This window comes from Manacus vitellinus, unplaced genomic scaffold (genome assembly GCF_001715985.3).
Source record: "Manacus vitellinus isolate BGI_N305 unplaced genomic scaffold, ASM171598v3 scaffold_5_pilon, whole genome shotgun sequence".
NCBI classification, from domain to species: domain Eukaryota; kingdom Metazoa; phylum Chordata; class Aves; order Passeriformes; family Pipridae; genus Manacus; species Manacus vitellinus.
This window is the reverse complement of record NW_021940682.1, coordinates 19,792,427-19,818,345: the sequence shown is the minus strand read 5'-3', so window position 1 is coordinate 19,818,345 and position 25,919 is coordinate 19,792,427. Positions and strand designations below refer to the sequence as shown.

At 41.0% G+C, this 25,919-nt stretch overlaps 1 protein-coding gene across 1 annotated transcript; it reads right to left on the bottom strand.

Annotated features, from left to right (window-relative positions):
- Positions 1-405: 405 nt before the first annotated feature.
- Positions 406-25,919, bottom strand: SLC5A8 (solute carrier family 5 member 8). The gene is made up of 15 exons (XM_018080205.1): positions 25,587-25,919; positions 23,516-23,581; positions 20,138-20,189; positions 18,536-18,603; positions 17,542-17,696; positions 15,985-16,125; positions 11,868-11,997; positions 10,351-10,439; positions 8,950-9,062; positions 7,588-7,655; positions 7,206-7,292; positions 5,985-6,178; positions 4,672-4,775; positions 3,057-3,142; positions 406-1,552 (listed from the first exon to the last, which is right to left on the bottom strand). The coding sequence occupies exons 1-15, from the start codon at positions 25,917-25,919 to the stop codon at positions 1,421-1,423; spliced, it is 1,818 nt and encodes a 605-aa protein (XP_017935694.1). The 3' UTR covers positions 406-1,420.

Genomic DNA, 25,919 nt, shown 5'->3' with positions numbered 1-25,919 from the left:
ATGACTGCTCCCTAGGCTTCCCAGCTCAACTTTCCCACAATGGCTTTTATTTTCCAACTTGATTCTGCTGATGTAGAGAAGTTTTAAACATTCTTGTGTACCCATAGTAAAAGTCTGAAGTACAAAACCAACACAGTGCGTCAGAATCTATTCCCTGCTGTACCAAAGAGTGTGCAGGAGAAGGAAGTAGTGGGGGCTTTCACCCTCCCAAAACACCAGCACAGTGCAGGGTCTGTGCACAGAAGCTGTTCAGCTTCTCTTGGCAGTCCAACCAGATGACAAGCCTTTCCATGGCCTGCAGCCCTGGAGAAGCCTTCACCAAATGACATCCTCTGTGATCCCTTCCCTGTCCTGCGGAACTGTGCAGGTGGCTTTGCCTGCCTGCCAAAACACACAGTGTGCTCTTGCCTGAACCAGCCTTGAATGTGAATCCCCAGAGATACAAGGACTGCCTGAATACAAATGAGTACGTGAGGGTTCAGCTCACAGCTCTGGAGATAACAGCAGTGGCAACTGCAGATGCAGCCTTCCCTCTTGTCCAGTACAGCCAAAAGGGCCCTCTTCTTTATTAACATCTCTGCCACACTATGCCCAGTCCAGAGCAAGAGCAATCCTAGGCTGGCACGCTGGGCATGAAGTAGAAGAATACAGTGGTTCTGCTCTATGGTGTTGAATAAAAATCCCAATAACTCATTTCCTTCATAAGCACAAGCTCTGTAAGGGTAAGATGGGGCAGAAGAGGGAGATGGACTGTGAAGGGGACGACAGTACTGACTCTTGCCTCTACCCACCAACAAAGTCACTATTGTATCTTCCAGCAGTGAGCACAGAGGAGGAGATGCAGGTAACCAAGGAACAAGTGGCTTAATAAAAACAAACAGATGATGAAACCAGCAAAATAAATACACTCTCAGGACCAGTTCAACAAAGTAACCAGATGGCATTAAATACAGCTCCTGTACCAAAAAAAAAGAACACTTGTTTCCTGCAATTTGATAGTCCCACAACCCTAATCTCTTAATATTTTCAATGCCTTAAAAGACAAAAGAAAAACACAAACCAGAAAAACAGCCATGTCTGGAGGAATAGTACTCTTCCCAAATAAAAAATTTACTCTGAGGGTGAAATGAGATCGAAAGCAGGTATTTTCCAGGAGGCTCAAGAATATCTGGCAAATGTTTCACATAGAAACATTGCCTTAAACCCTGTCACCAAGATCCAGAGTGAGAGAGTGAGGAAATACAAGAAAGACCTGATTCCTTTCTTGACTAATGTCAAGGTCATACAAGGGCAATGGTGCCACAAAGCTCTGCAGACGCCTGCCCATGACCCAAGCAGAGCTGGTAACCGACCCAGAACAGGAATGTCAACAGTGCTTTGCATGAGGAAAACTGTCTTCGTGGGCTGACGTTGCCTTGTGTCACATATGAAGACCATTGACTTTGTTCTTATCACTTGCAACATCCATTTCAATGTGGCTGAAAGCAGGATTATCAGTTCCTTCGTCTGCCATGGTAAATGGTTTACAGTTCAACACTTCCACATTCTCTGGCTAAAAAACAAAAGACAAAAGCTGTGCTGTGAAGCAGAAGGAACAGTCTTCCTCTCTTTGACCTGCATGCCAGCAGTCAGTCCTGACATACAGGGTGCCTTGCAGGAAAACACATGTTGGCTGCTGACAGAGCGCAAACACTTACTCATTGCAGTAGATGGTATTTTTCAGGGGCATGGAAAGTTTCTTATTGCATAAGGTACTAGTTGTGTAAAATGCTCTTGTCACATAAAATGTTCTTGTCCTGCAAATTGGCTGAAGTGGCTTTGGGAGTCCAAAGTTCTAATTGCTGTTTTCATGTCTAATGATACCAGGTCTTTGAGCTCTTTACTCCCAACCCTTCATCCTTGCCCCATTTTTGACAGGAAGAGCAGATTAACATGCATCATTGCTTTGATGTTCCATTTCTGATAAACATAATGGATGTTGAGCTCTTCATATGCAGAAAGTTGCTCAGTTCACCCTGTCTTTTTTATCTCAACAACTTTCTGCATTATTTGTGATGCCAAACCACTTGTTATCCAGCTCTTAGCCATATAAAAGACATACTTATTTCTGACTCCAGCCATAAAATAAGTATGGCTGTGGACATTAGCTTCCATGTGGGTGGTGGATTGTTTTTTTTTGCAAAAGACTTCCAGAATTAAATTCCCAGATAGTGGAAACAGATGTTGGCCCATTAAAGACAGTGAATAACAGTAACTCAACAGCTGGCCTCCAGTACTGACATGGGCAAACAGCATTACAATAGCATGGTAAAAAATCCCTTTTTTTCACTGGTGTTCTAGTTTTCTTATCCCAAAATTGAAATACATAGGATCATACTAAAAGGAGTTGTCAGTATAGAGGAAAAACAGCTTGTAAGCTGGACCACCTCAAAGAGACAATCACTGCCTATAGTGTAGCACCTGAAAAGCACTGAACAAAGCTGAGTTTGAATGTTCAGCTGATGATATTGATTGAAAACTGATCTGTAGTTTATTTACAAAAAAAATAATTCTCCTGTATTGTCCCTTCTAAGAGATGTTATTACCCAATAATGCTTCCCCTTTTCTTTTATCTTGGGGAGGGAGGGAGGAAACAGATACACTGACTAGAAATGTTTTCTCTCAAACAGTAGCCAAAGTTACAAAAAAATCCAGACTTTAGAGAACATACTACAAACAAAGGAAGCTTTGATGAATCCAAAGTGTGCCTTGAGGCATCTTCCAAGAGGCTAGTTAGGGAGTATTTTAGCAGAAACATAGAGAACAACTGTCCCTTTTCTCAGTTGATGCTCTGTTGCTGACTGAAGTCAAGCTGTGGCAAAACATAACTTCCTCGCCTATGGGAGTTGTCTTACTCCTACCAACCCTGAGCTCTGATACTGCCTTAAAGCAGATAGTCATATCAGGCAGCATCAGGTGCTATTCATCCTGGTGGGAAAAAAGCAAGATTAAGACTGTTTGGCTTTGTCCATGGGAGGAAAGATTGATTTAAATCAAAGATGCACAATTACACTTACTGTCTCTGATTTAGATCGGGAGAAGTTGGACAGGAAATCTTCCTTGGTCAGCAGGAATTTACGATCTGTGTTCTGCTTTAGTCCTCCTGCAAAACAGACACGTTTCAGTAATTTCTTTACAAAGATATATATCCTGCACCTCCCAATATATAAAATGATCCCTCAAGGTCTATTTGAAATGCCTTAGCCATTTCCCAGCATCCTAGGTCCTCCTCAGATTTCCTATTTTGGAAAAAAAACATAGAATCTGCCAATGATCAGAAAAGAATGAATCACACATGATTATGTCTGAGATTAGCCTGCCATTCCAGGAGCTGTGCTGCCCTGGGCCCTGAGCCCCAGTTCTCAGCTCCTTGTCAGCAAGACTCCTGTCTCCAAACTCACCAGCAATTTTTATAGTGAATTATTTAAGGGCAGCCGTAACGTGGGAGGATGAAGGTTAACGGAATGTTTGGGCATTTTTAAGGCATGGAAGATTATCTATCCTTGTGAGGAAAATAAAGGAGATGTAAGTGTTGGGAATTAGCTCTGCTTGCCACCTGAGGCTTAAATGGGATCTTGCTCCACAAGTAGGGTGACATTGTGGTTGGGTAAGTTCTTTTGTGTTTCTGTTTCTTAGGCTCAGTATTCCTCATCTGGATTTACTGAGTTGTCTGGTTTTCAGGCTTTATTTCATGGCCTGTAAGTAACCTGATCCCAGGCTGGTAAAAAGCAAAATTTGGCTACAAGCATCACTATAGCAATGGGAAGAGCATGAGATTGGAAGAAAGTGGGGAGCAAATCTTATAAAAACTTAAAAGGAAAAGGGTAAAAGTGTAGCTTGTACTTATTAGTTGCAAGGCAGAGGGAAGCTAATGGAAGTGAGTTTATTTGCTGAGTTTGGAGTTTCATAGCTGTGGATCAGACCAAAAGTTAGAAATCTAACAGCCTTGAAGTTTAGGGCTGTCATAGGAACCCGGCTGGGGATACTGGGTAAAGCTGTGAAAGCAGCTGCTTTTTTGATATTTCTGCCATGCGTGAGGTGGATGACAAGTGCATGTTGCATCTCACCTGGATGCAAAAGTAGTGAGGCCACAGGCTGGAGCTGAAGTCCTCACTCTTACCCATGGGGTGCTGCTTTTTCCCTTGTGCAAAAGGACAGGGAAACAGAAAGAAGCTAACGTAGCCATGCAGCTCTTAGGCACATTCTCGGGGAATGTGGTGAAAAGCATGCACTATATAGGTGCAGGCAATAACCCTTGAGTGCTCTGAACTCACTGAAAGTAAAAGTGCTTTTGTCCTCTAGAAGCATGGGTGTATTGTCCTTGCTTGGAGCTGTTGATGTTCAGGGACAACCCTTAAACCTCCAGCCTCTGCTGGCATCTAATAAAACAGGAAAGACAGATGTCTTACACTTTTTTTTCCCCTCAGGTTTACAAATATGCTAAAACTTGTTTCTCCTCAGAAACTTGAAGTAACTTTTGTTGTAAGCAGAGACCAAGAATGGGATGCAGAAGGGCTGAGGGAAGGAAATTATATTTAGGATGGTAACACAGTGCTTGCAATGACAGCTCTCTGGTCGTCTTAGTTTGACAGAGATCTAAGACACATTCAGTCACAGCTTTGGAACTAGTACCTGTTAGGAGGCTGATAATTATTCCCACAAGTACTGTGATAAGTGTCCCAAGTGTGCTGAAGTAGAGGTAAGACAAGGAATACCAGTTGTCTGCCAGGGCAGGCCTGAAATAGAGCAGAAAAAGTGTTAATCTTTCTTTCCTGTTCCAAGCACTTTGAAAATGTCTGTTTCCAGACAGTCTATAAATACAGAGTTTCTTCTGAACCAAGCAGCCTGGTAATCTTGAACTACCTCCATACAATAATATGTGCATTGCAAATTTGTTTCAAAATTCATAGGACAAGTTCCTTCGCAAGAAAGGAGGCTGGTCAGTACAGTGAGGCAACGCATGAGACAGAGCAGGTGAAACAGGACAGTCCTGTCTTTGTTATGAACCAAGGGCACAGTTGAACACTCCAGTTATCCAGATTAAGGGATTGTTTCTTTCTGAAGGGTGAGGTTATTTAAAGGAAGGGACACAGAAAAAAAACACACGAGGAAATCAACCCTGTACAGCCCTAAGCAGCCAGAAACAATAGAGCAACTGTCTATACCTTATTTTGTTCTCCCTGACTGTGTGCTCTGTCACAACAGCTGCTTCCCTGCAGTCAGGAGCAATGCTGGAGGTCTCATGCAAGAGGTGTAGTATATGAAACTGGATGCTGGGCACCCATGTGTGTATCAGGGTACCTCTTGACTGTGCAATGCTCTTAAGGGGTAAAGATTTGGAAACCCTACAAATGTCTTTGTTCAGTTTCTTTCTGTTCCTGGTGTTCCCTATATTCCCATTCATAACTGTTTAATTTAATTGTGATTGTCCAGAATAAGACATATGGTAATTGAAGAATGGAGGAAATTCCTTGTGTTGTGTCCTTTGTATGGATTACAACTTCTGAACTTCCTGAATATAATTATTCTGCATAGACAAGTTGCTGTAGGTAGAGCTGTTAAACTGGTAAATTGCCCTTTAAATGCCTACTCCTTTAATTTATGTGACAGTCTGTGGAAGTTAATCTAATAACTATAAATGTTATTTTTGTTTAACATTGTGGTTCACAGTAAGGCATATCCAAGCCTTTAGACTCAAATATTGAATTGAAGCTTTTCAGATCAATAGGAAGATTCATTTTGACTTCTGTTCTGTGATAACTCAGACAAACTTAATTTTCACAGGAAAATAAAAAAAAAAAAAACCAGAAGAAACTTCTGCATCTTAAATAGCATGGTAGGTAAATCAGAGAGGAATAGTTATAGTAACCCAAATGCTCTGCAGATGTTTGTGTTGCTTTAAAACAATTACACATTTGCTGATTGCACTTGATGAACTCATATACCTCTCTGCAGTTGGTGTGCTGAATATTGTTGTTAATGGAATTTCTGTTGATGTTATATTTCCTGAAGATATATTACAGCCTGCAGTTGAGAGATACAGTGGCTTGGTCCTCTCTGGGAGTGGAGGATAAATCTGAGATCCAATTCCGACCCAAAGTGAAATAGCGAAGCCACTGACAAGACCCACAAATGCACCCTGCAAAATAAAAAATGAAACTTGGATTTACATGAAAAGCATAAGGATTTTGAAAGAAACAACTAGACAAGTAAGAAACAGTCAAGATAATCTAAACTGTAGGCTCCATGGCAGAAATGAAATATACAGTTGGGAAGAGCTGGGGACTTTACTTCATTCCCCTTTTGGAACATACAATGTTTCCTCACAGATCCTGAGCATACCTCTTTTTATTTGGCCACTAGGTCTTTATAATCAAAGGATAACTTTGGCCTGCATAGTATATGGGAAAATCCTGCTTTATCTGAGACCCTCCTTGAACAAACACAGAAGCAATTTTTCCATTTTCTTACCTGACCTGTTTTTGTGAAAACTCTCTCCTACATCAGGCATAGGTGGATTTTTTGGCTGACACCTTGTGATTTTTTTTTTTTTGTACTTTAGTATATGTATAAAATTTGCAACTGCAAAGAGACAAAGCTTAGTGATTAGTGAACATCTCAGGATTACTAAATAGCAATCCTGCCAGACTATCCCATGGACCATATTAACAAAGTTCGTAAAATCCTTTTTTGATGGAATAGTGTTTTCCTCTGGAAATGATAATTTCACAATACTGAAGCACTCCGAAAATACCCCAATTTGGGCTGCAAGCCCTTAGGCCTCATTTTTCCAGCCTGACCCCCTTTTGCTCAGACAGGTCAGCATTCTCTCAGCCTATTGGTTGTTCAGCTACATGTCAAGATGCATTGTTCCCTGCTTCTAAAACTATGGCTTTAATAAATCCTTGTCATAGTTCCATTTTTATTCAGAATATTTTCCCCCTTCTGGACATGTAAATCTCTTCATGGGATGGAAATTTAAGAGTCTATACAGTCCTATTCATCATTTCCTCAGGAAAAAGAAGAAAGGGAGCAAAGTGTAATGTCCTCACGGGAAGTACCAAAGACATCTCCGTGCTGCCCAATATATTGGTGGAAGAGGATGAAGGAGATGCCCAAAATTGTCAAAAAATTTTGGACAAACAGGTCTTTAAATTTCTACTTACAGTTCCATTTGCAAAGGAGCAGAGGATTCCCAAGGCAAACAATCCTAAAAGGGGGCCACCGACCATGCCAAAAATGCTGAGTGCTGCCTGAGGAAGGAAGGGAGTCTGCTATCAGGTGCTGTGCACAAAAGGCAAAGCCTCCAAAGTGACAAGAAGGGAAGACATTGAGAAAGAAATCATGAGAATTTTTTTAACTGGTGTGTACTCAGCTGCCAGGTATAGTTACACGGGTGCTTAAAGCAGAGGTTGAGCCATGGGTGGTTTGAGGTCAGTACCCAACGAAGAATAAAACTAACCTCATAATGGTATCCAGCAATTATTTTCTTACATAATTCATTCTGGATCATTCAACATGGGCATGAAAAAGCTGTCTGACACTTACCTGCAACAAGGCTCCCAGGAGAGATGCCACTGCAGCCATAGCAATACAGACTCCACCGTAAAACAGGCCTGTGTGGGAAAAGCAAAACAATGCGCAAATCTGCCAAAGTTTGAAAATCACCAGTAGAAAGGTTTATGTCTAACCCAGCATGGCCTCGACATCTACAAGATAAACCTGCTAGTATCTAGATTTTTAATAAGAGAGCCTGAATTGGCCAAAAGGTCAGCTTTCTGCTTACGTTAAGAGGAGAACATGCAAACTTGACAAAATCTTCTTCCTGTATAGTACCAAAGATTAGTTACTAAATGGCAGCCATATGGATTAGTCATAGTGGCAATAACACATATTATTTATATTCCTCAGCTAATCTCCTGGGTCATTGTCCTTATTTTGAGGGCATGATTTTTGCTTCTCAGTCTAAAGTCTTTGGAGCAAAAAAGTAAATGCTGGTAGATTACTGGGAGTTGGCACCATGACAAAGAACATCCTGGGTCACCAGGATATAGAGTGTCTTCCCAGGACCCATAAAACCGGATTACTTGTTTTTTCCACCTCCGTCCCTGATGAATTTCACTGCATAAGCAATATGTTAATCCCACTATTTAATGTGATGTGTCAGGCAACTGACACATGGTATGACAAACAACAATTTTGGCATAAGCATTGTTTGCAATAATGTTTAAGAAACTTCCCTCAGGTGAAAATATTTAATACTTGTTACCCTACCATCAGTATGTTGTGCTCACTGGTATGGCCTGTGACACCATGTTGGAACTGTGGTATTTCCATGCTTACTACAAACACTTTCCTGGGCTACACCTGCAGCTGGACACAGACAGTACAGCTAGCAGACATGGTGATTGCACTTCACAGATTTAAACCATCTGCTCAGCCTAGTTTTGATCCTCTTTGAGCTACATTAAGCAGAGGAGCTAAACACAGTGACAGTCTAAGAGTATATCAGAGAAGATGTGAAGTTTTTCATTCTCTGGAATATTTCTGGGACACAATGCTATTGCTTGCGTATCAGTTCAAAAGGTTTGTTAGAAAACTGTTTCCTATGCTTCTCATTTTTGACAAATGAAAGAAAAATAGCTAAGATATTTGGGTTTGTAGTGTTGCAAATCAATATTGAACACAAGGTCTTCCTTCTTAAAGACCTAACAAGATTCTTTTTCTTAAACTCACTTATTCCCCATTTGTGTAAGACCTACGCAGGTGATCTCATCTCCCCCAGATGTTGCACCAACATAGTCCCACTACTGTGAATTATTTACTCCTGACTTACACTATCATAAGAGAGATCTGAATCAAGCCCTCACTTCATAAAGCAAAAGCAGAAAAGATGTTTTCCAGACATACTCATCCCCATGGAAATCCATGACAACTTCTTTTCAGAGAGCGATCTGAAGTAGGGCTTAATGAGGTCTTCAACAGTCACAGCAGCCAGAGCATTGATGCTGGAGGACACCGTACTACAGAAGGCAAGATTTATATCATTTTTTTTATCTTAGAAGGTGAAATCATAGATAACAGGTGGGTTACTGGCAGAGAGAAACTGCCACTGTCTAGAACAGTGTCAGAAAACTAATGTAACTGCTGTATTGGTCAAAATAACTTATTATTCCAGGTAATGCAGTTAATAGCTTACAAAAATTGTTTAAAAAAATTACTCTTGGTGAAGACGAAGAAAATTCTGATGAAAAGTTGAGCTGGGCCCGGAGAAGTCAATGAAAATATTTATGCCTAAGCTGTAAACACTACTGGTATATGTTATACCTTCATAAATGATCTACAGTATATATCTATGAAGGTAAAATTCCCACTTACTTTGAACTCACTCTGAGAGGAGGATTCAGATAACCTAATTATGGTCATCTAAAAATTAGGGATCTAATTGATGAACTATTGTAGGCTCCCTGTGGGGTCAGAGAAACCAGCACTCCTAAGACACAAAGTCAGACCGATGATCTTGTGTCTGTGTACCTTGTTCTTGCAAGCCACCAACTTTTCTTCAGCATGTGAAAACAATCTTGGCTGTTCCCTCTATTTATGTAGCTACAAGTACTCAGAACAAGAAAGTTTATTCTGGTGTCACATTCATAAGTTTCTTCATTTTTATCTGCCTATTCAAAGAATTCCTTGGGATAGACAATGTTTCCCAAAAGGCACTCGTTGGGAAAGCGGAACAAAATGCTTCACACTATGGAATAGAAGGGTATCAATTTGTCTCCTACAGTAAAAATATATAGTGATCATTGTTTCATGGGATTCATTCAAGACAATCAGAAGCCCAGGAACTCTGGAAAAGAAAACTCTAAAGATCGAGGGTGAGGAAAGGCAGATGGTTTATGTTATGCAGATTTGAAACTGGAAAATTAAAGACAAGCAGTAGGAAATTTCCCCAAATTGTAGCTATTTGGTGTAACTACCCATTTATAATACTCAAAAATTCCTATAGCACAGGGGCTTTAAAAGCACAGCACAGAAAGGGGGATTTGTTAGTGATATACATCACACGTAGCTAGCCGTTTCCTCATGTTAATAGGGAAATCCAAGCAGCTTTCAGTCCTAGGACCTCAGAGCAGCACTGTTGGAAACTATGGATTTTTAAGGTGCATCATCAGAGATGTTATAGTGCTTTTTTTGAAGAATAAAAATTTGCAAGATAAAAAACTGAAATGCTAAAGTTTTAATATAAATGGAACTTTAGCTCCAACAAAAAAAGGAAGAAAGATAGTAGTTTCTAAATTATTAAATTACCTTAATGTCCCACTGTAGGCACTAGCCACAAAAAGCCCTGGCACTCCCGGAAAATCGCGCAGGATATCCAGCACCAGGTATGGCATTAGCTGAAAAATTCAGAGTAAGAAGTATTATCATCTTGCCCTAATTTTTCATTTTATCACTGTATTATTTTTGTTAATAGACCTTCTCACTGGCATTCTGTCCAACTGTTCTAATTTTTAATGTCTCATTTTGCTCCGATTATTGGTTTTCTACAGAGAAACTTTGTTTCCAGTGACAATGGTATAGGAAGCTAGTGTTGGGCAGCAGGAAGTCTGTTGAGGGGATTGGATGCCACTGTAGATGCTTTTTCTGCTGTTGACTCCACAAAAAGGTTTTTATATACAGTCCAATAACCTCAAGGTACCTGAAAACAACTTCATTATTGGAAAGTGTGAGATATTTTTTGACCTTTGCAACATTTGAGTGCTGGAAAGAGAGAGAAGAATTTTAAGATTTTCTTCCTGAGAACCATTTTTTTTTTTCACAGACAAGTCGGTCTTCTTAGTATCTTACTTCCAGTTTCTACCAAAAGAATTTGACTGACAGGAACAACTTAATTTCCTTCAGGTTTCCACCTTGGCTCTCATTTTATTTTTCCCTTAAAGACCAGGTGGTCCTGCCTCAGGTGCTCCATTGTCTGTGCTCTTCTCCTGGCTTTCCAGCTTACTGTACACTGGAGCGTTATCCAGAGCCTGTGATTATCTTAGCCTTAAACATGCAAATAAAAGGCATTTGATTTCCATGGACCCTGACTCTGGCCAGTCTATGGGCTCTCAGAACTCTTATTCCTCAGGTAAGTCTGCTGCTCAAGGTCTATTTAGGGAGAGGTTGCCACCTGTGATGAGGTGGTTTCTCTGCAGCACAGTTTGATTGCCCAGCTCTCCTCCGAAGGAGGGAAGCATGTTCCATCACTAGTGAACAACTGCCTGCTGGTAGCCTTTCTCCAAGTGTATGCTTTTGCCACGATAATGTTTTGAGTCTGAAAAGGCTTTTGCTTTCATCAGCACAGAGCAATTTACGTTGGGTGACACAAAGCAGCTCACCAGGACTCACAGCCACTCACAAGGGCACTGCTGCTCCAGCCTCTTCCCTTCACTTCTCTTCAAAGCAGTTTCATGTAACACTGACATTCCTGGGCCCATTTTGGGTGAAAAACCCAAACATTTCCAGAGAAGGGTGGACTGAGCACTCTCTACAGTGCTGCTCTCCCTGCTGCCCTCCTTAGCAAGCACTGAGGGATCTGCAGCTCCAGCACAGCTGGAGGATGCAGGGACTGAACAGTGACAAGGATAGACCTGCTGCTTTCTCCAGGGTATTTCCTCCCACTGTGGACTCAGCTTAATTCCTTGGTGTTACAGACTCGCCCAATACAGGACTCCAGCGTGTCGTTATTCCCAACCCCCTGACTCTTGAACTGCCTCCGTTTGGTTCTTATGGCTGCAGATGAAGGATGCCCTCTCACCACTTTCTGCCAAAATGTGGGGCCCTACCTGGTCGAGTGCTGACACCTGCTTGGCTGTCCATGGGTCACAGTCTTTGTAGATGGAGTAGAGGGCCAGCCCACACAGTGCGGCACAGGCCATTATTGCCCAGAGTCCCAACAGGTTGATGTAGAGGGACCTGTATTGACATACATGCAAACATAGAAACATGGATCACATTAGAGCTCGATGTCCCACAAAAGACCCCGTCAGTGCCAAGTAAGCACACACTCATTCCTGCACTGAGGAGACCTCCTGGTTGGTGACTGCCTGCCAGCAAGAGTGACTCCCAGCATTTCACCTGGTGTGAGATCACGGTTCTAAATGTACAAACGACACTTCTGGTATTGGTGGCGCAGTCTGAGGCTCAGTCCCTGACAAAGCCTGCTCTGGAGATGATGGGAGTGATATGGCAATCACCATGTTTCATCATGTGTATGAGTTGTATAATGCAGGCAGCAGGTCAGAGGATTCTCCTTCCCCCATGCCACACCCCTTGACAAACCCTAAGTAGATTTATAAGGCGGGGTGCCCCAGATTCAAGTGTGGGATACCTTTTAGTCAGCACCAGCACTCCTGGAGCTGTAGTGCAGGGCTCATATAATGCTGGAGTTGCTTTGTAAAGCTACAGATCTCCCATTTCCTCCTGAGACAGTCTCTGTGGGAGGCAGCAGTGAGGCACTGGGACCTGGAACCTTGTCTGGAGCTGCCTATGGCTGCCACTTCCAGGAAGCAGAGGTTTGTCAGCAACCTCAGGGCTTTACTAACTAAACCGTTTAGTAACTAACCAACTTGGAGTCTAGTATCATCCAGATACCCCATCACCTTTCTACATCCTGAGGGGAGCTTCAGGTTCAGCTAATGGTGAGACCAGAAATGCCTTTTCATCAGGCATTAATGCTGCTTTTGCCACACACAGCAGGCAGCTTCTACTGGCAGTGAAAAACACATTCTTCTTCTCCTCACCCAGAGAGGGCTTTTGCCTCCCATCTAACTTTTCAATCTTCTCAAATGTTTCTATGCTCTTGGTGACTCCTGGATCACAAAGTTCTTTTCACCTAGGGTGGTCAGTTCAAGCAAACATACCCACTGGGAGCTTGGCCTTGAAAAACAACGTTCCTTTCCAGCAGTTTTCTCCCAGTTATCTGTGTATCACTGAGAGCGATTTAACTACCTGATAGACCACATACTCTGGACCTGTGCCAATTGCTAAGATCTCCTCTGGGAGGACTTTTGGTTTCTGTGTAAATACATCCATGCTTGCACTGCTTCAGGAGGCCTTTTAGTGCTTTTGATTACTAAGAAGGTGAAGGGCACCAGTCTTTGGACTGCTCTAGAGGACCAGTAGGATGAATGAAGAGGTAAACCTAACTTTATAGGCCTTGTTAGGCATTGAAATGGACATTTTCAGAATGGCATAATGTAGATTAACAATTTGAACTATCAGCTGGTAAGCACAGTATAAGTTCTTATATAAGACCTACACAAAAACTGATTTACACATAGTATGGGAAACTGCATTTTTGCTTTGTATTTGCTATTAGGGGTGGTCTAAACACAGCACCAGCAGCCCTTTAAATTTCTCTCTAGCCTAATTTAGTAAAAATGAAGTGGTCTTCTTCTCTTAGATGCTTACACATTGTTTGGATGTCTTGCATCTATTTAGCTGAAGCTGTTCCTGCATTGGCATAATCTACGTTGATATACAACACTCAGAAGCTGATTTAGCACAAAATTTAACGAATGAGCTAAATCAATCCAGCTCTTTTGAACAGATGTAATAGCAGAATCAGCCTAGAACCTCTAGCAAAGATTAGAAATACAAGAGAAACACAAGGAAGCAAAATAAATTGTTTGTCAGAATCCAGCAATTCTTGTTTTTAAACTGCATCAGTGTTTGGCAGTGAAAAGAGAGATGGTTTTTTCCTTCTGATTTACATCCTAGCTCATGGTACACCCTATGACTAAGCACTGGAGTATAATAATTGTAGCGCTGTTGGAGGGAGGTTTTCCCACTTATTCTGCATGAGTAACATGGGGTGGAGTTTGGCCGAAGTAGGAACTGTGACTGTGTAAGGCTTATTTTCAATCGTTTGTTTCAGTCTGGCTCTAAGACTTTGGCACTGAGGCATGCCAGATGGCCTTGAAAGGAAAGCAGAGAAAAATGTGTTAGTAACCCATATTTTTCTGCCAGTGTAGCTCTCCTGCTCTGAGTGCCTACTATGGTTCAGATAAAAGCGTTATGTTCAATTTGGCTAGTGATTATTTGAGGACGACAGCATGTGCTCATACCTACTGGTGTGTTTCTTGAGTGGGGTGAAATCCTTTCCCAAAGCCTAAGAAAATTCCTATTCTTGTGTCACTGTTAAGGGCCTTCCCAAAACCTGCATCTGTGAAAGAATTATTTTCTCAGCTCTGCTTTATTACTGTGCTTTCTCTTACAAAACCTTACAGTAAATGTCATTGGGGTACAAAACCCTATTACTTTGACCTGATGACATTTTGCACTTCTATGTACAGGTTAAATGGCAATAAGAGATACAGGCCAACAGCATAACCTGCCAGATGTGTCTAATTACATTTGCAAATGAACTAGATAGTCACCACAGAATGGCATTGTTTATAGTTGTGACAAGCTGCAACCATTATACAAAATGATTTCTCCATGCAGGGGAAATATCCCGCACAAATGAAGTACAAGCAAGATGATGTCATGGAGTCCAACCACCCATGCCAGCAGGACAGGACTATACTGATTAAGGCTGTGCCACTGTTAATATGGTATGAGCTATAAATCCCATCCAAACCCCTGCAGAAATAGATAGCCTCCAGTCCCAGTCAAAGCTGCCACAACAGCTCAGAAATCTACCCAGAAGCTGCGATGGTGCCAGATTTCCTTTAGTCACTCTCTGCTTCTGGGATGCCCTGGAGGTGTCTCTCCTTGCAAAGACAGTAGGGAGAGTGTGAGAGAGAGGCACAGCCCTACATGGAGCAGGTGCTAGGGAAGAACAGCCTCACTGGCACACAAATCTGGCACAATGTATGTGGCTGTTCTCCCATATGCAATCATTCCAGGCAGCATTACAGATGTGGGATGTACCTCCTGCCTCTGCAGTGTTGAGAACCTAGAACCTACCCATGTGTCAGAGATTGTGGAGAAGCTATCTGGTGTGTTGGAGCTGTGGCAGTGAATGCTGGAGCTGTGCCTGATAACAAGCATCAACTCATTCCTGTCTGCAGCATGAATGGCTGAAAAGTAGATTTTCTTTATTGATATAACCAAAACATTTCAGTTGTAAACTGTGTGTGATTTTGTGGGCATTTTGCAAACTTTATGAAGTGAAAGCCTTTATAAAACTCCTCTGTATGCCACTGTACCATAGAATGTATAGGGACTATAGTTATGATGTGTGTTTCTATGTTTCTTCTAAAAAGGGACTTCATGAGATCGCTAATAATTCTTAAATCCTGAGCTGTGAACTAATGGAATGATACTAAAGATAAAGGTAAAATAACAGATCTAGTAGATATACTCCGTTCTAGAGTAAAGGCTCATCAGAAATGTTTACATTCAAAGAAAACAGAACCTTCTGCCAGTTTGCATAGTTAATTCTTAAAAAAAAGTCATGATTATTATGAACCCAAAATACACGATTCCTCAGCAGTTTTATCACTGAATAAGTCATTTCTGCATTTTCTCATGCCTATACTCATTGTTAAGGAAAAATTTTTTAATCTTTACTTATGCAAAATCCACACACAATGACTTAGGTTTAGCAGAACAGCAATTCAAGATACTGTCTTGATGTGACTTCAGCACAAGTACTTTATATTTAGTCTTTAGGTTGGACATAAACTTAATGCACCTATTTCTATGCAAGAATACTGGGCACAGCGAAGCACTCAGGCGCAAAGTTCAGTGTTACAGCAATCACATGTAATTCGAATACCAGTACTTATTGTGCCCATTTGTCTTCTACTGGTCCACAAAACAGAAGGTAAAAAATTGTTACACTTTATAAATGAAATTTGTATGGACAAAAGAACCCCATGTTCCTTTTAGAAAAATCTCCCTTATAAAGAAGAGTCACTGCTAAATTCAGACAGTGACTGCAGGCAGACTTACAATTTTGCGTGGAATCTGCTTTTGCATGCAATGTATCTCTGGACTTGAGACTGGTTGACCCCATATATACCTGTCCACGTGAAAGTCCCACCTATAACAATCGTCCAGAAGGTGTGCCTTTGCAAAGGATTGGGATCAAAGCTACAATGAGAGGAAAAAGAGAAAACAAATTCAGAATATAAAATCTTGTTATTATGTGAAAACCTTATATGCTTAGAAGAAAAAATTACTCCATGCTTGTTCTAATACAAACTTGCTTAATTTGGCCAGATTTTGAACATTCAGATACTCTTATCTTTATGTGAAATCACAGAAAGCAAATTTTAAAACTCGGAGCTGATATCCTAAGCCAGTGAAACACTCCGATCTGTCCAAAGGTGAAGTTGGACAGATTTATTTGCCTATAAACTACAGTCTTAAGCAAAGTTCTATGATGCCTGTGACTGTTGTGATGAAATGATGCTCCAGTAAAAAGTGTAATATGCCTGCTTATCTAGAGGGACATCAGTCTAACACCAGTATAAAGGTGTGTTTGCAAGCCCAACCTTTGTGGACAGAGCCTCTGTAAAACGTTTTGCTAGTTTAGCTCTAAGTAAATAGCAGATTTTAGGTGGCCATAAATAATTATTATTTTTAAATCACACTTTAATATAGCAATAAATTTAATTTTTGGTGAATGTGGTAATACTATTTCACCTATTACATGCCTTTATTCCTTTTCTTTTTCCATCTGTGAATCTACGATTGGGAGAATAAGCAATGCAGTGTAACCACTGCAAATCAGCTGAACAAATTGAAAAAAATTACTGTTCGCAAGAAGAAAAAAATACCCACAGATGAATAACTTACTGAAGAACTTGGTGAAAAAATTTACAGACCAACCTGATTAATATTGTGAACTGACAGACAAAGGAAAAATCACAATACTTCTCACACTAAACTTTCATTAATAGCATTTAGTGAAGTTTCTCAGAGGAATCATATATTCATCAAAGGTACAATAACCTGTTTACTTAAAGTGGTTTTTGATTCAACACTGTCAGACTGAATATTCCTGAACTTGTAAAATTATATTTTTAGGCTATGGTTAGTTACAATAACGGAGGGTAAAATACTATCAAACATATGTAAATATACAAATATTAAATACTTGTATCTTTCAGGGAAAAGAAAAATACTTCCCTTTTTCAGATTAGGCAAAAACCATTATTTTCCCATTTGTTTTCATTCAGTAGCTCAAATGCCAAATCAGCTGTTTTCAAATTGTAAGTAAAAATACAACTGCCCTCTTCTATTCACCATTCTCTTTCAGTGCAATCCAAAATATATCCTTAAAACAACTACTTGACAAAGTAAAAAGGTTTTTCTCTTTACAAGATTTTGCATGGTCGAAAACATAAAAAATATCCCTCAAACTAGGTAAGCTTGTTTAAAAATATACAAAAATTGGGTCACAACTCCTCTCCTCCTCTCCCTTCAATAGCAGTTCAATTTCACAATCACATGGGCTCTATTTGTAGGAATAAAGAGGCACATCATCTGCAAGTACAAACTCACTCCCAGAAGTTTAATCTTCCACCATGGTAGGAATCATTTACAATGCGTCCAATTCCCTCCTGAACCACCACAGCTCGTATAATCACAGATGAAAATCCAGCAACCATGATTCCAACCTGGAAAACGTCTGTCCACACCACTGCCTTCAGACCGCCCTGCATGAGGAACAGCACATATCAGATACAACAGGGTAGCAGCACTCTTGTCTTGTACTCACATTCAACTAACAGAAACATTACTGTTCAGATGATGTATAATAGATGAATTTCATCTTCTTCTTTAATAGAACTATTGTGTACTGCTGTCTTTAGGATTGTATTCTGGAACCTATTCAGGACATCCTGGCCCTTTTTTGAAGTGCAGTAGCATTTACTTTGGCCATACACATAGTTTAATCCAGTATTTTCTTCATCACATAGCCTGATTCAGAAGTTTGTATCAAAAGATAAATTTGCAGACAGTGCTCATCTTACTTATATATATTCAGTAGTACTAGTTCCAGAAGGTATACCATTCATGGAATAAAAATACACACGATTTAATCCAACACTTGGTCAATTAACACTAATTTGAAGACCAATCTGTTCATGTGGCACGTGCTATTTTCAGTGGCTCTATGCAATAACAGACAGGACTGTTACAGTTGCAATAAGAAGTTGTTTGACAAATTACAAATTGACAAATTACACAGCAAAACTCTACTAGATCAGAAGAAAAATCACAGGATTTTTAGGAAGGGAAATCTATCTTTTTACTGTTCTTTCAGCCACAACAAAAGTTTGAATGTATCAAAACAGAAAAGGTTTGAGTCACATAGTGACTGCCAATGCATCCAGAGATGCCCCTGGGTGAATGTGGCCTTCTGGCCACATCTACACTGTGAAATGTACTTCCAGGTGGTAACCTGATTATTAGGCCGCTATCTAATAAATTCCATATTTGATGTGAGCAGTGAAAGGAACAGAGATTTTTCTCAGCCTAAGGGCCCACATACCAGCGTGCAGTAGAAAGTGCAGACCACGCCAGTCGCCACCACTGCACCCCACAAGTCGAAGCCAGTGACTGAAAGAGAGGGAAATGGCACCAGCATGAATGAGGCACTGGGGACAAAACACTGAAGGTTGATTTTTCACCCTCAATGTCATTGCTGAAAAAAGTTAGAAATAAGTTAAATGCAGAGGTAGGAGGTAAAAATGGCAATGAAAAGATTAGTGTGTCTAAACCAGGGGATTTGGCCTAACCAGTTCTAAAAATGAAACAGTTGTAACAGATTTGGAAACTGCTAAAAAGTTAGATATATTTCAGGATCTAAGAAACTATTTGTCTTTAATGTGAACACTACCAGACAACACATCCAATATATTTGTAGGTCCCAGCTCAGGAAGATTTTAAAATACATGACCTTCCTTGAAGCACCTGGGTAGCACCACAGAGCCCCTAGGCAGGGATTTACGCAAGTAAACAGAATAGGTGTTCTCCACGGAGGCAAGGTCGTTCAAGCATGGTCTGGAAGAAATGCATCAGACTAAAAGCCTTTTTTTCATTCTTCTTTCTCTTAAGGGTAGTATATTTACACCATACAACACTGTGCTGTGGATGACATACAGGCTGTTACTGCCCCAGCTTGGCATGCTTGTGTGGTGTCAGGCAAGGCATCAGGGGACTCCCCAACAGACAGTTCAGGCTAATGAGAACCACAGCAATGAAACTAATGAAAAACGTAAATTCTTCTAGTTGGGATTTAGCAAAATCATAGCTTGGTTTCCTACGTATATGCAAGGCAAATATGAATATCAAAGACGTAAAACCTGTGAGTTCACACTGAAGAAGACCAGTACAGACAGTGTTGTGTTTTTTTCTTCCATTTTGTTCAAGCAAAAAGCCAAAAAAATATCCAATGAGCAGAAAAACTGTAACTTGATTCTAGCCAAAATGATTAATTTTTAATTTGCATTTTATTATTCCCTTTTCTTGCCAAACAGACAAATTAATGGTGTCAGATTAAAAGTTTAATTTGGCTCCATACAAAAGCTTTTTACTCTTTTAGAAATAAATGTGGCTCGTTTTCAAAGCAAAAAGTCACTGTGAAGCAGAAAATGGAAATATTTAATTTTGTAAATATCACAACAAATATCTTAAGTTGACAATCTCTTTTCTGTTGGTTTGGTTTTCCTGGCAAAATGAGAGACCACATTAAACATTTCCAGGAAGTCCAAAACCATATTTACAGAACTTTTGCCTCGCCCTCATCTTGAAGAAGAGCACTTAACCAGAGGAATTAATTTCATGTTTAGTGTCTGCATTGCCTTCAAAATTTACTTAAGCCTTAACTTTTCTGAATGCGCCCATTAACTACAGGTATTGCATCAGAGGTAGAGCAAATGAGTGGAGGTTTTCCTCTAAATCTTTTCTGTAGTTCCTTGCAGGTAGGGATTAAGGGACTAGGATTACAGAGTTCCCATCATAAAATTTACAGTCAAGACTTGAGCTATATTTTCAGGTGTGCATTACCAAAAAAAAAAAAAAGGATACCAGTACTACATGCAGGGAAAAAAAATATATCAGTAGAAGAACAGTTGCAGTATATTCATCTTACCTTGATTTAGTGCTAAAGCTGGAGCATAAATGACAATACCAGTGTATAAAGTCTAGAAGGAAAAAGAAGATTAAAGATCAAAATAAATGTAAATTCCTGGAAAGGTGATAGCTTCCTGAGATTATTTCTTTTCAAGCACTTAGGTAGTCTATATTTCCTAAATTTGTAACTGTTGGCAAATAATTCCAATTAGAAGATGAATGACTGAGTCTAATAAACTCTGCAGTCTCACAGCCAAGTGTTACTAAAACAAATACCAGGGACTCTTAAATACAAAATCCCTCTTCATCTTCTCCTGGATTTCATAATTAACTTATTTTATTCCTTTAAAACTGCAAAAGGAAACAAGAGGAAAAGAAAGTTAATGAGGTTTACAGGTGGTTTGCCAAGGAACCTATTACTATCTATTTTCTCAGTCTTGGGATCAATATGCCTTTCAGTATACAGCTCTAATGCATGTGAGTAAGAATACAAAATACAACACCAGCTAGTTGTTACGGATAGCATTATAAGGAATTATAATCTTCATCCTGTGAGATGAAGCCATATATGATTATCACCTGTAAGATGAAGCCATACATGATTATCAGCAGCTTTATATTTTCAGCCACAGTAAAGATACAGACAAATCGAGTAGCTACTCCATCTACTTTAGTGGGCACAATGGGATTCATACACTGATATCCTCTACAATTTCCTTGTGTATATTTTTAAATCCTGTTTCCTTTTTCATCGCTGTTATTACTGCCCCAAGTTCAGCTGTGATATGGGTCAGAAGAATATAGCTTGCAATGTGCAGATGACTTCTGTGAAGGTCAGTGGTCTCGATTCAAAAGATCTAGATCACAGACAGGTCCTAAGCTGACTTGCATCAGCTTTCCACGGCTGGACTCTTCTGACTCCCTGATTTACAGCGGTGGGACTTGGGCATGGAAAAACAGCAGAATCAGATGTCATCCAGGATTCAGTGAGCCTCTGCCCTTCCTGCAAGTGTGGAGTCTGCCCTAGGCACTTGTGGTAAACCAGAGCAGGATTGCTAACCACTGGATTACTTGCTGTGGCTTTTGAGCAGATCAAATCCAGTTCCCAAGGTAGAGCTCTACCAATGGCCAGTGGCAACGCTGGGGATGGAGCCAAGAGGTAAATGGAAGGAGCAGCACTCCAGCTATAGGAGGAAACTAATATGGAGAAGCTGCTTCACCCAGTCTAACCTAATTGTGCTGGGCCCCTGATGTACACCTGATACAAGCACATGCCAGAAAGGATAGTGAGGCCATTGGGGAAATAGTTATTCCTACCTGTACTCTAACTCCCTGCCTCTGTGTGTGCATGCTTGTTTCTCTCATTGCCATGAGTCCTCTCTAGATTTTCATATATAGCTTGTATTACAAGAAAGCTGCCACTCCTGACCAGTCCCTGGCAAATATATCCTCAGAACCAGATGCATCACTTCACAGGCAGCTGCTGACACCTGTCAAGCCCAGTCAATGTTGACTTGCAGTCCATATAGTGACTGTCAATATGTGCTGCTGAGCCATAGAATCTTAGAAGGGTTTGGTGGGAACGGTCCTTTAAACATCCAGTCCAACTCCCCTACCGTGGACAGGGACACCTTCCACTAGATCAGGTTGCTCAGAGCCCCATCCAGCCTGACTTTGAACACTTCCAGGGATGGGGCATTGCACTACTTCTCTGGGATACCTGGTCCAGTGTCCCACCATCCTTGTTGCAAATACATTCTTCTTTATATCCACTCTAAATCTACCCTCTTTCAGCTTAAAACCATTACCCCTTGTCCTGTCACTACAGGTCTTGGTAAAAATCTCTCTCTACTTTTCTCATAAGCCCCCTTTGAGAGGCTGCAATAAGGTCTCCCCGCAGTCTTCTCTTCTCCAGGTTGAACAATCCCCATTGTTGGCTGCAACACATTGAATGCAGCCATCAAGCCAATTCTTTTTCCTTCTACTGCTAATTCAAAAGATTCAGCATGAGAACTTATGACTTTCTCATACACAGCAAGTAAGTGCCAGAACCATCAGAAATTAAAATTTGTCACAACTACAGTCACATTTTGGTGTAAATTTAAATAGGACTGATACAATCTTGCCAATTCTTCAGTAGGTTTTTGTTACTGTTGTTGTACTACTACATATCCTTTTCTTTTCCTTCTTTTACCTATATCCCAATATTCACAGAAGAGTTAAAATTACACCATTAAAATCTTGGGAGGTTTTCTTTCCTCACAATTGTTTTATTTATTCAGGTAAAGTTGTTAGTGCTTAACAGAGAAAGCCACCTACCGATCTTTAGTTAATTTCCTCGAGCACATATTTAAGTTCCATAGAATTACTTTTCTGATTTTTGAAAGCAAAGATTATGCTTAGCTTGTTCCAAGTTACGCAACTGTGATGTCTTCACATGCTGATGAAACAGTGTCAGGTTTCACACATGCTAGCACTCTAGTTTTCCTATGGGCTTGTGTATCCATAAATGCCAGCTAAGCAGCACTGCTCAAACAAGTAATGAGCACTGCATTGAGAACCATCTTATTGGTGTGTGTGTGATTGGCCTGTAAATTCTGGTGTACCTTAAAAAATTTTAAAAACGTACAGAAAGCAAGCTTATTACTTAAAAAGCTTTCTGATTGCATATTCATTCTTACTCCGAATTACCCCAAAACTCAACTTCAAAATTGTGAAAAGAACACATTTTAATTTCTGGTGCATTTGGCACACCCTGACATTTGCAAGCTGTGGTCTCATACTGACTGTCTGAATGGACTAGATACAGAAAACTGTACCAGCAATAATTTCAGGGACTGTTTTAGTTTAACATTCCCAAGGGCAGCAATTTTCTACTTCTCAGTTTGCAGATACCTAGTTTTTTTGCAGTGGTGGTGGTGCAAATCCTTGCAGAGTAAATGACAGCTCCTGACAGCTTGTTTTATCACCTTTCACAGACCCTTGAAAATTGGTTAGACTCCAAGAATCCACACACCAGAGGATGAAAACTGCCACTGTATATAACTGGGACATGTTTATATTTTGAACCCATTGTGGGTTTCTCCAGCAGGCAAGCGAATGACTGCTCTTCACACTGCTACCCTGCAGTGAAGGGTCGCTCGTCTCTTAGCATGGTGCTAATGTCAAGTGACTGCTCAGGGTGTTCAACAGTGCACACAGAGACCCGAGAGTCAGGTAGCCCAGCATCTGCTCTGCCTCTCACCACTTTGGAGCAGAAAGGGCTTTGTTTCTCCTGCTCCCAGCCACCCAGGCACTCTGGTAACCTCATCAACTGCTCAGAGAAAACAGCAGTTACACTCAACCAAATAATTCTGGTGGCCCTGAGGACCACAGAACAGCTTCAAGGTTTACTTGCCGTTTGTATAATGAAGAGGACCGTTCCACAGAGGCGTAGATATTTATTAAACCGAAGTTCTAAATACTGCAAAAGAGAAGAAAATATCAATGTTTATATTGAAATTTGACACTATTGATAGGAATGAATCCATCACTTCACTAGAATGAAGCAATAAGAAACAAAGAAAGAGCATAGCATTGTTTTTACATTTGCATGAATGGCCAAAACTCGTAGAGTCATCCTGATGGATAACTCTTTCAACTTGAGTTGATATCTTTTTACAGACCTCACCACAGGGTAATAACACAAATAAGTGAAGTAGACATAAGCTACTCAGTATACAGTGGAGTCTACAGAAAAGACCAGGATATATTATCACAAAATCATTGACTATCCTGAGCTGGAAGGGACAAAAATCCACAAGAATCAAGTCCAAACAACAGCAAACAACAAAACCCAATTGTGTTGTGAAATCAGAGAGAAAAAGAAAACGTTGTGACTATTTCTAAGTCGATTTGGAAACTCTGGCATATTATGTGTATCCATCTAAACTGCTGTGAGAGAGGGCAGAAGGTTTTCAGTGGTAATCTCACCTTTTGCGCTGCCCAAGGCAGCCTGCCATATTTTACTAGTAAGTCAAAATTCAGCCACCTGTGAAACAGAAATCCTCATTTTTTCTGTCTAGCCTGGGACAACACAATCTCTGAATGAGTTTGTCATGCTGTAGGACAGATTTCTTCCCACTATCTGCCCTAACAACCTTCTTGGTGTGTGGTTGTACAAGAGGCATCTCATTTGCCTGACAATCTGTTCAATCAACACAAACACTGAAGCATCTCAAAGTGCTCACTTGTGAACTGAGCATTTAAAATGTGATCTGTGAGCATGTCCACACAAGGAAGCAGTCCAGAACCCCTGGACACACACAAAAAGTTGTTAGAACTCTGAACTCTGTCCAGAAATAGAAGATGTATCTTTTATAGGTGCATTACTCTGGTTTAACCCCAAGATAATCAGTGAGCTTCCAGTCATAATTATAAACCTTTATTTAAAAGAGCCCTATTTAAGTATCATCATGACAGTCCAAAGATTAGTAGTTTAAAACACACTGGAAGCCACCAGAGATTTCTGTTGGTGGATCCTTATCTAAATCTACCAACAGAAATCTTGTTTTCAGCCTCCAGTGCTGCAACACCTCTGTTCAGTGTAATAAAATGCTAAAGACCAAAGTAGCTAGTCAAGGATTTTCACCTGCACCGATGCTCCTTTCCCAAAGTCCTCTGTCAAAAAAGCAGTTGCCTCCAAATCTGCAGCTATGAACTACCTTCAAGCAGGAAGATAAAGAGGTTGCACCAATGTTCTGAATCAGAAGAAAATCCTGACCAGATGCTTCCCCACCCCAAAACAGTCAGACTTGACCTGTGATTGTCCCACCACCCCAGATGTCTCTGCCCTGATGGCTATAGGTTTAACTTACAGGCTGAGCTGAAGACCAGCTCAGCCTTATTTTGGTGGAAGTAAGAGAATGCTCGCAGACACAGAGCACTTGCTGACTTCCCTGTATATGCATGATGAAGACATTCAGTGGTGTAAACAGCCTCAGGTGGCAAGGAGTGTCCCTAAAATCTCTAGGAACAGCACAGATACATAGTCTGCCAAAAGGGGACTTTTGTGGTTACACCTAGGCTTAGAAACCAATCTGAAGGGAGCATGATGTGAGAACTCTGGTTCCTATAGTAGATGCTCTTGTGCATTAATTACAGATGATTAATGACATGTCACCATCCAAGCTGCACAAAGATTAATCCACCTACTGAACTGAGTATCTGGAGTGAGGAAACAAATCTGGCATGACGCACAGCTCCTGAGCCAAGACAGCAGGGTTGAGCATCTCCTCTCTGCAGAGACAGTGTGGGCAGACTTGGGGACAGAGCCGGTTGCAGCCTGCTCTCAGGAGTGTGGTGACACAGGAGAGCAGATAGTGCAGGGGATTTGCAGGAAGAGATGGAGGACAGACATGTAGAAGCAGGCATGAGATCCCCCCAAGCTCCCTAAAGGCTGGGGAAAGGTTCCTTCCACTCAACCTTACCTCATAGGTGCTGGTAATGCCCAGCCTGTAGAAAACGGGCAGGAAGATCTCGGCACTGCACAGCACCACCAGGCAGTAGGTGATGGCAAAGACGCAGAAGACGGCACCATAGCGATAGATTTCGGCAGGGGTGCCCAGCACGGTGACGGCTGACATGAAGCTGGCAGTGAGGGACAGTGCAACCGGGAGGGCACTCATGCTGCGGCCTGCCGTGAGGAAGTCCTTTGATGTCTTCTGCCCCCCTCCCACGAAGGCGTAGTAGACCCCAATGACGGCTGAGATCAGCAGCATGGCCGCAAATACCACATAGTCCCAGGCGGTGAAGCGCGCCAT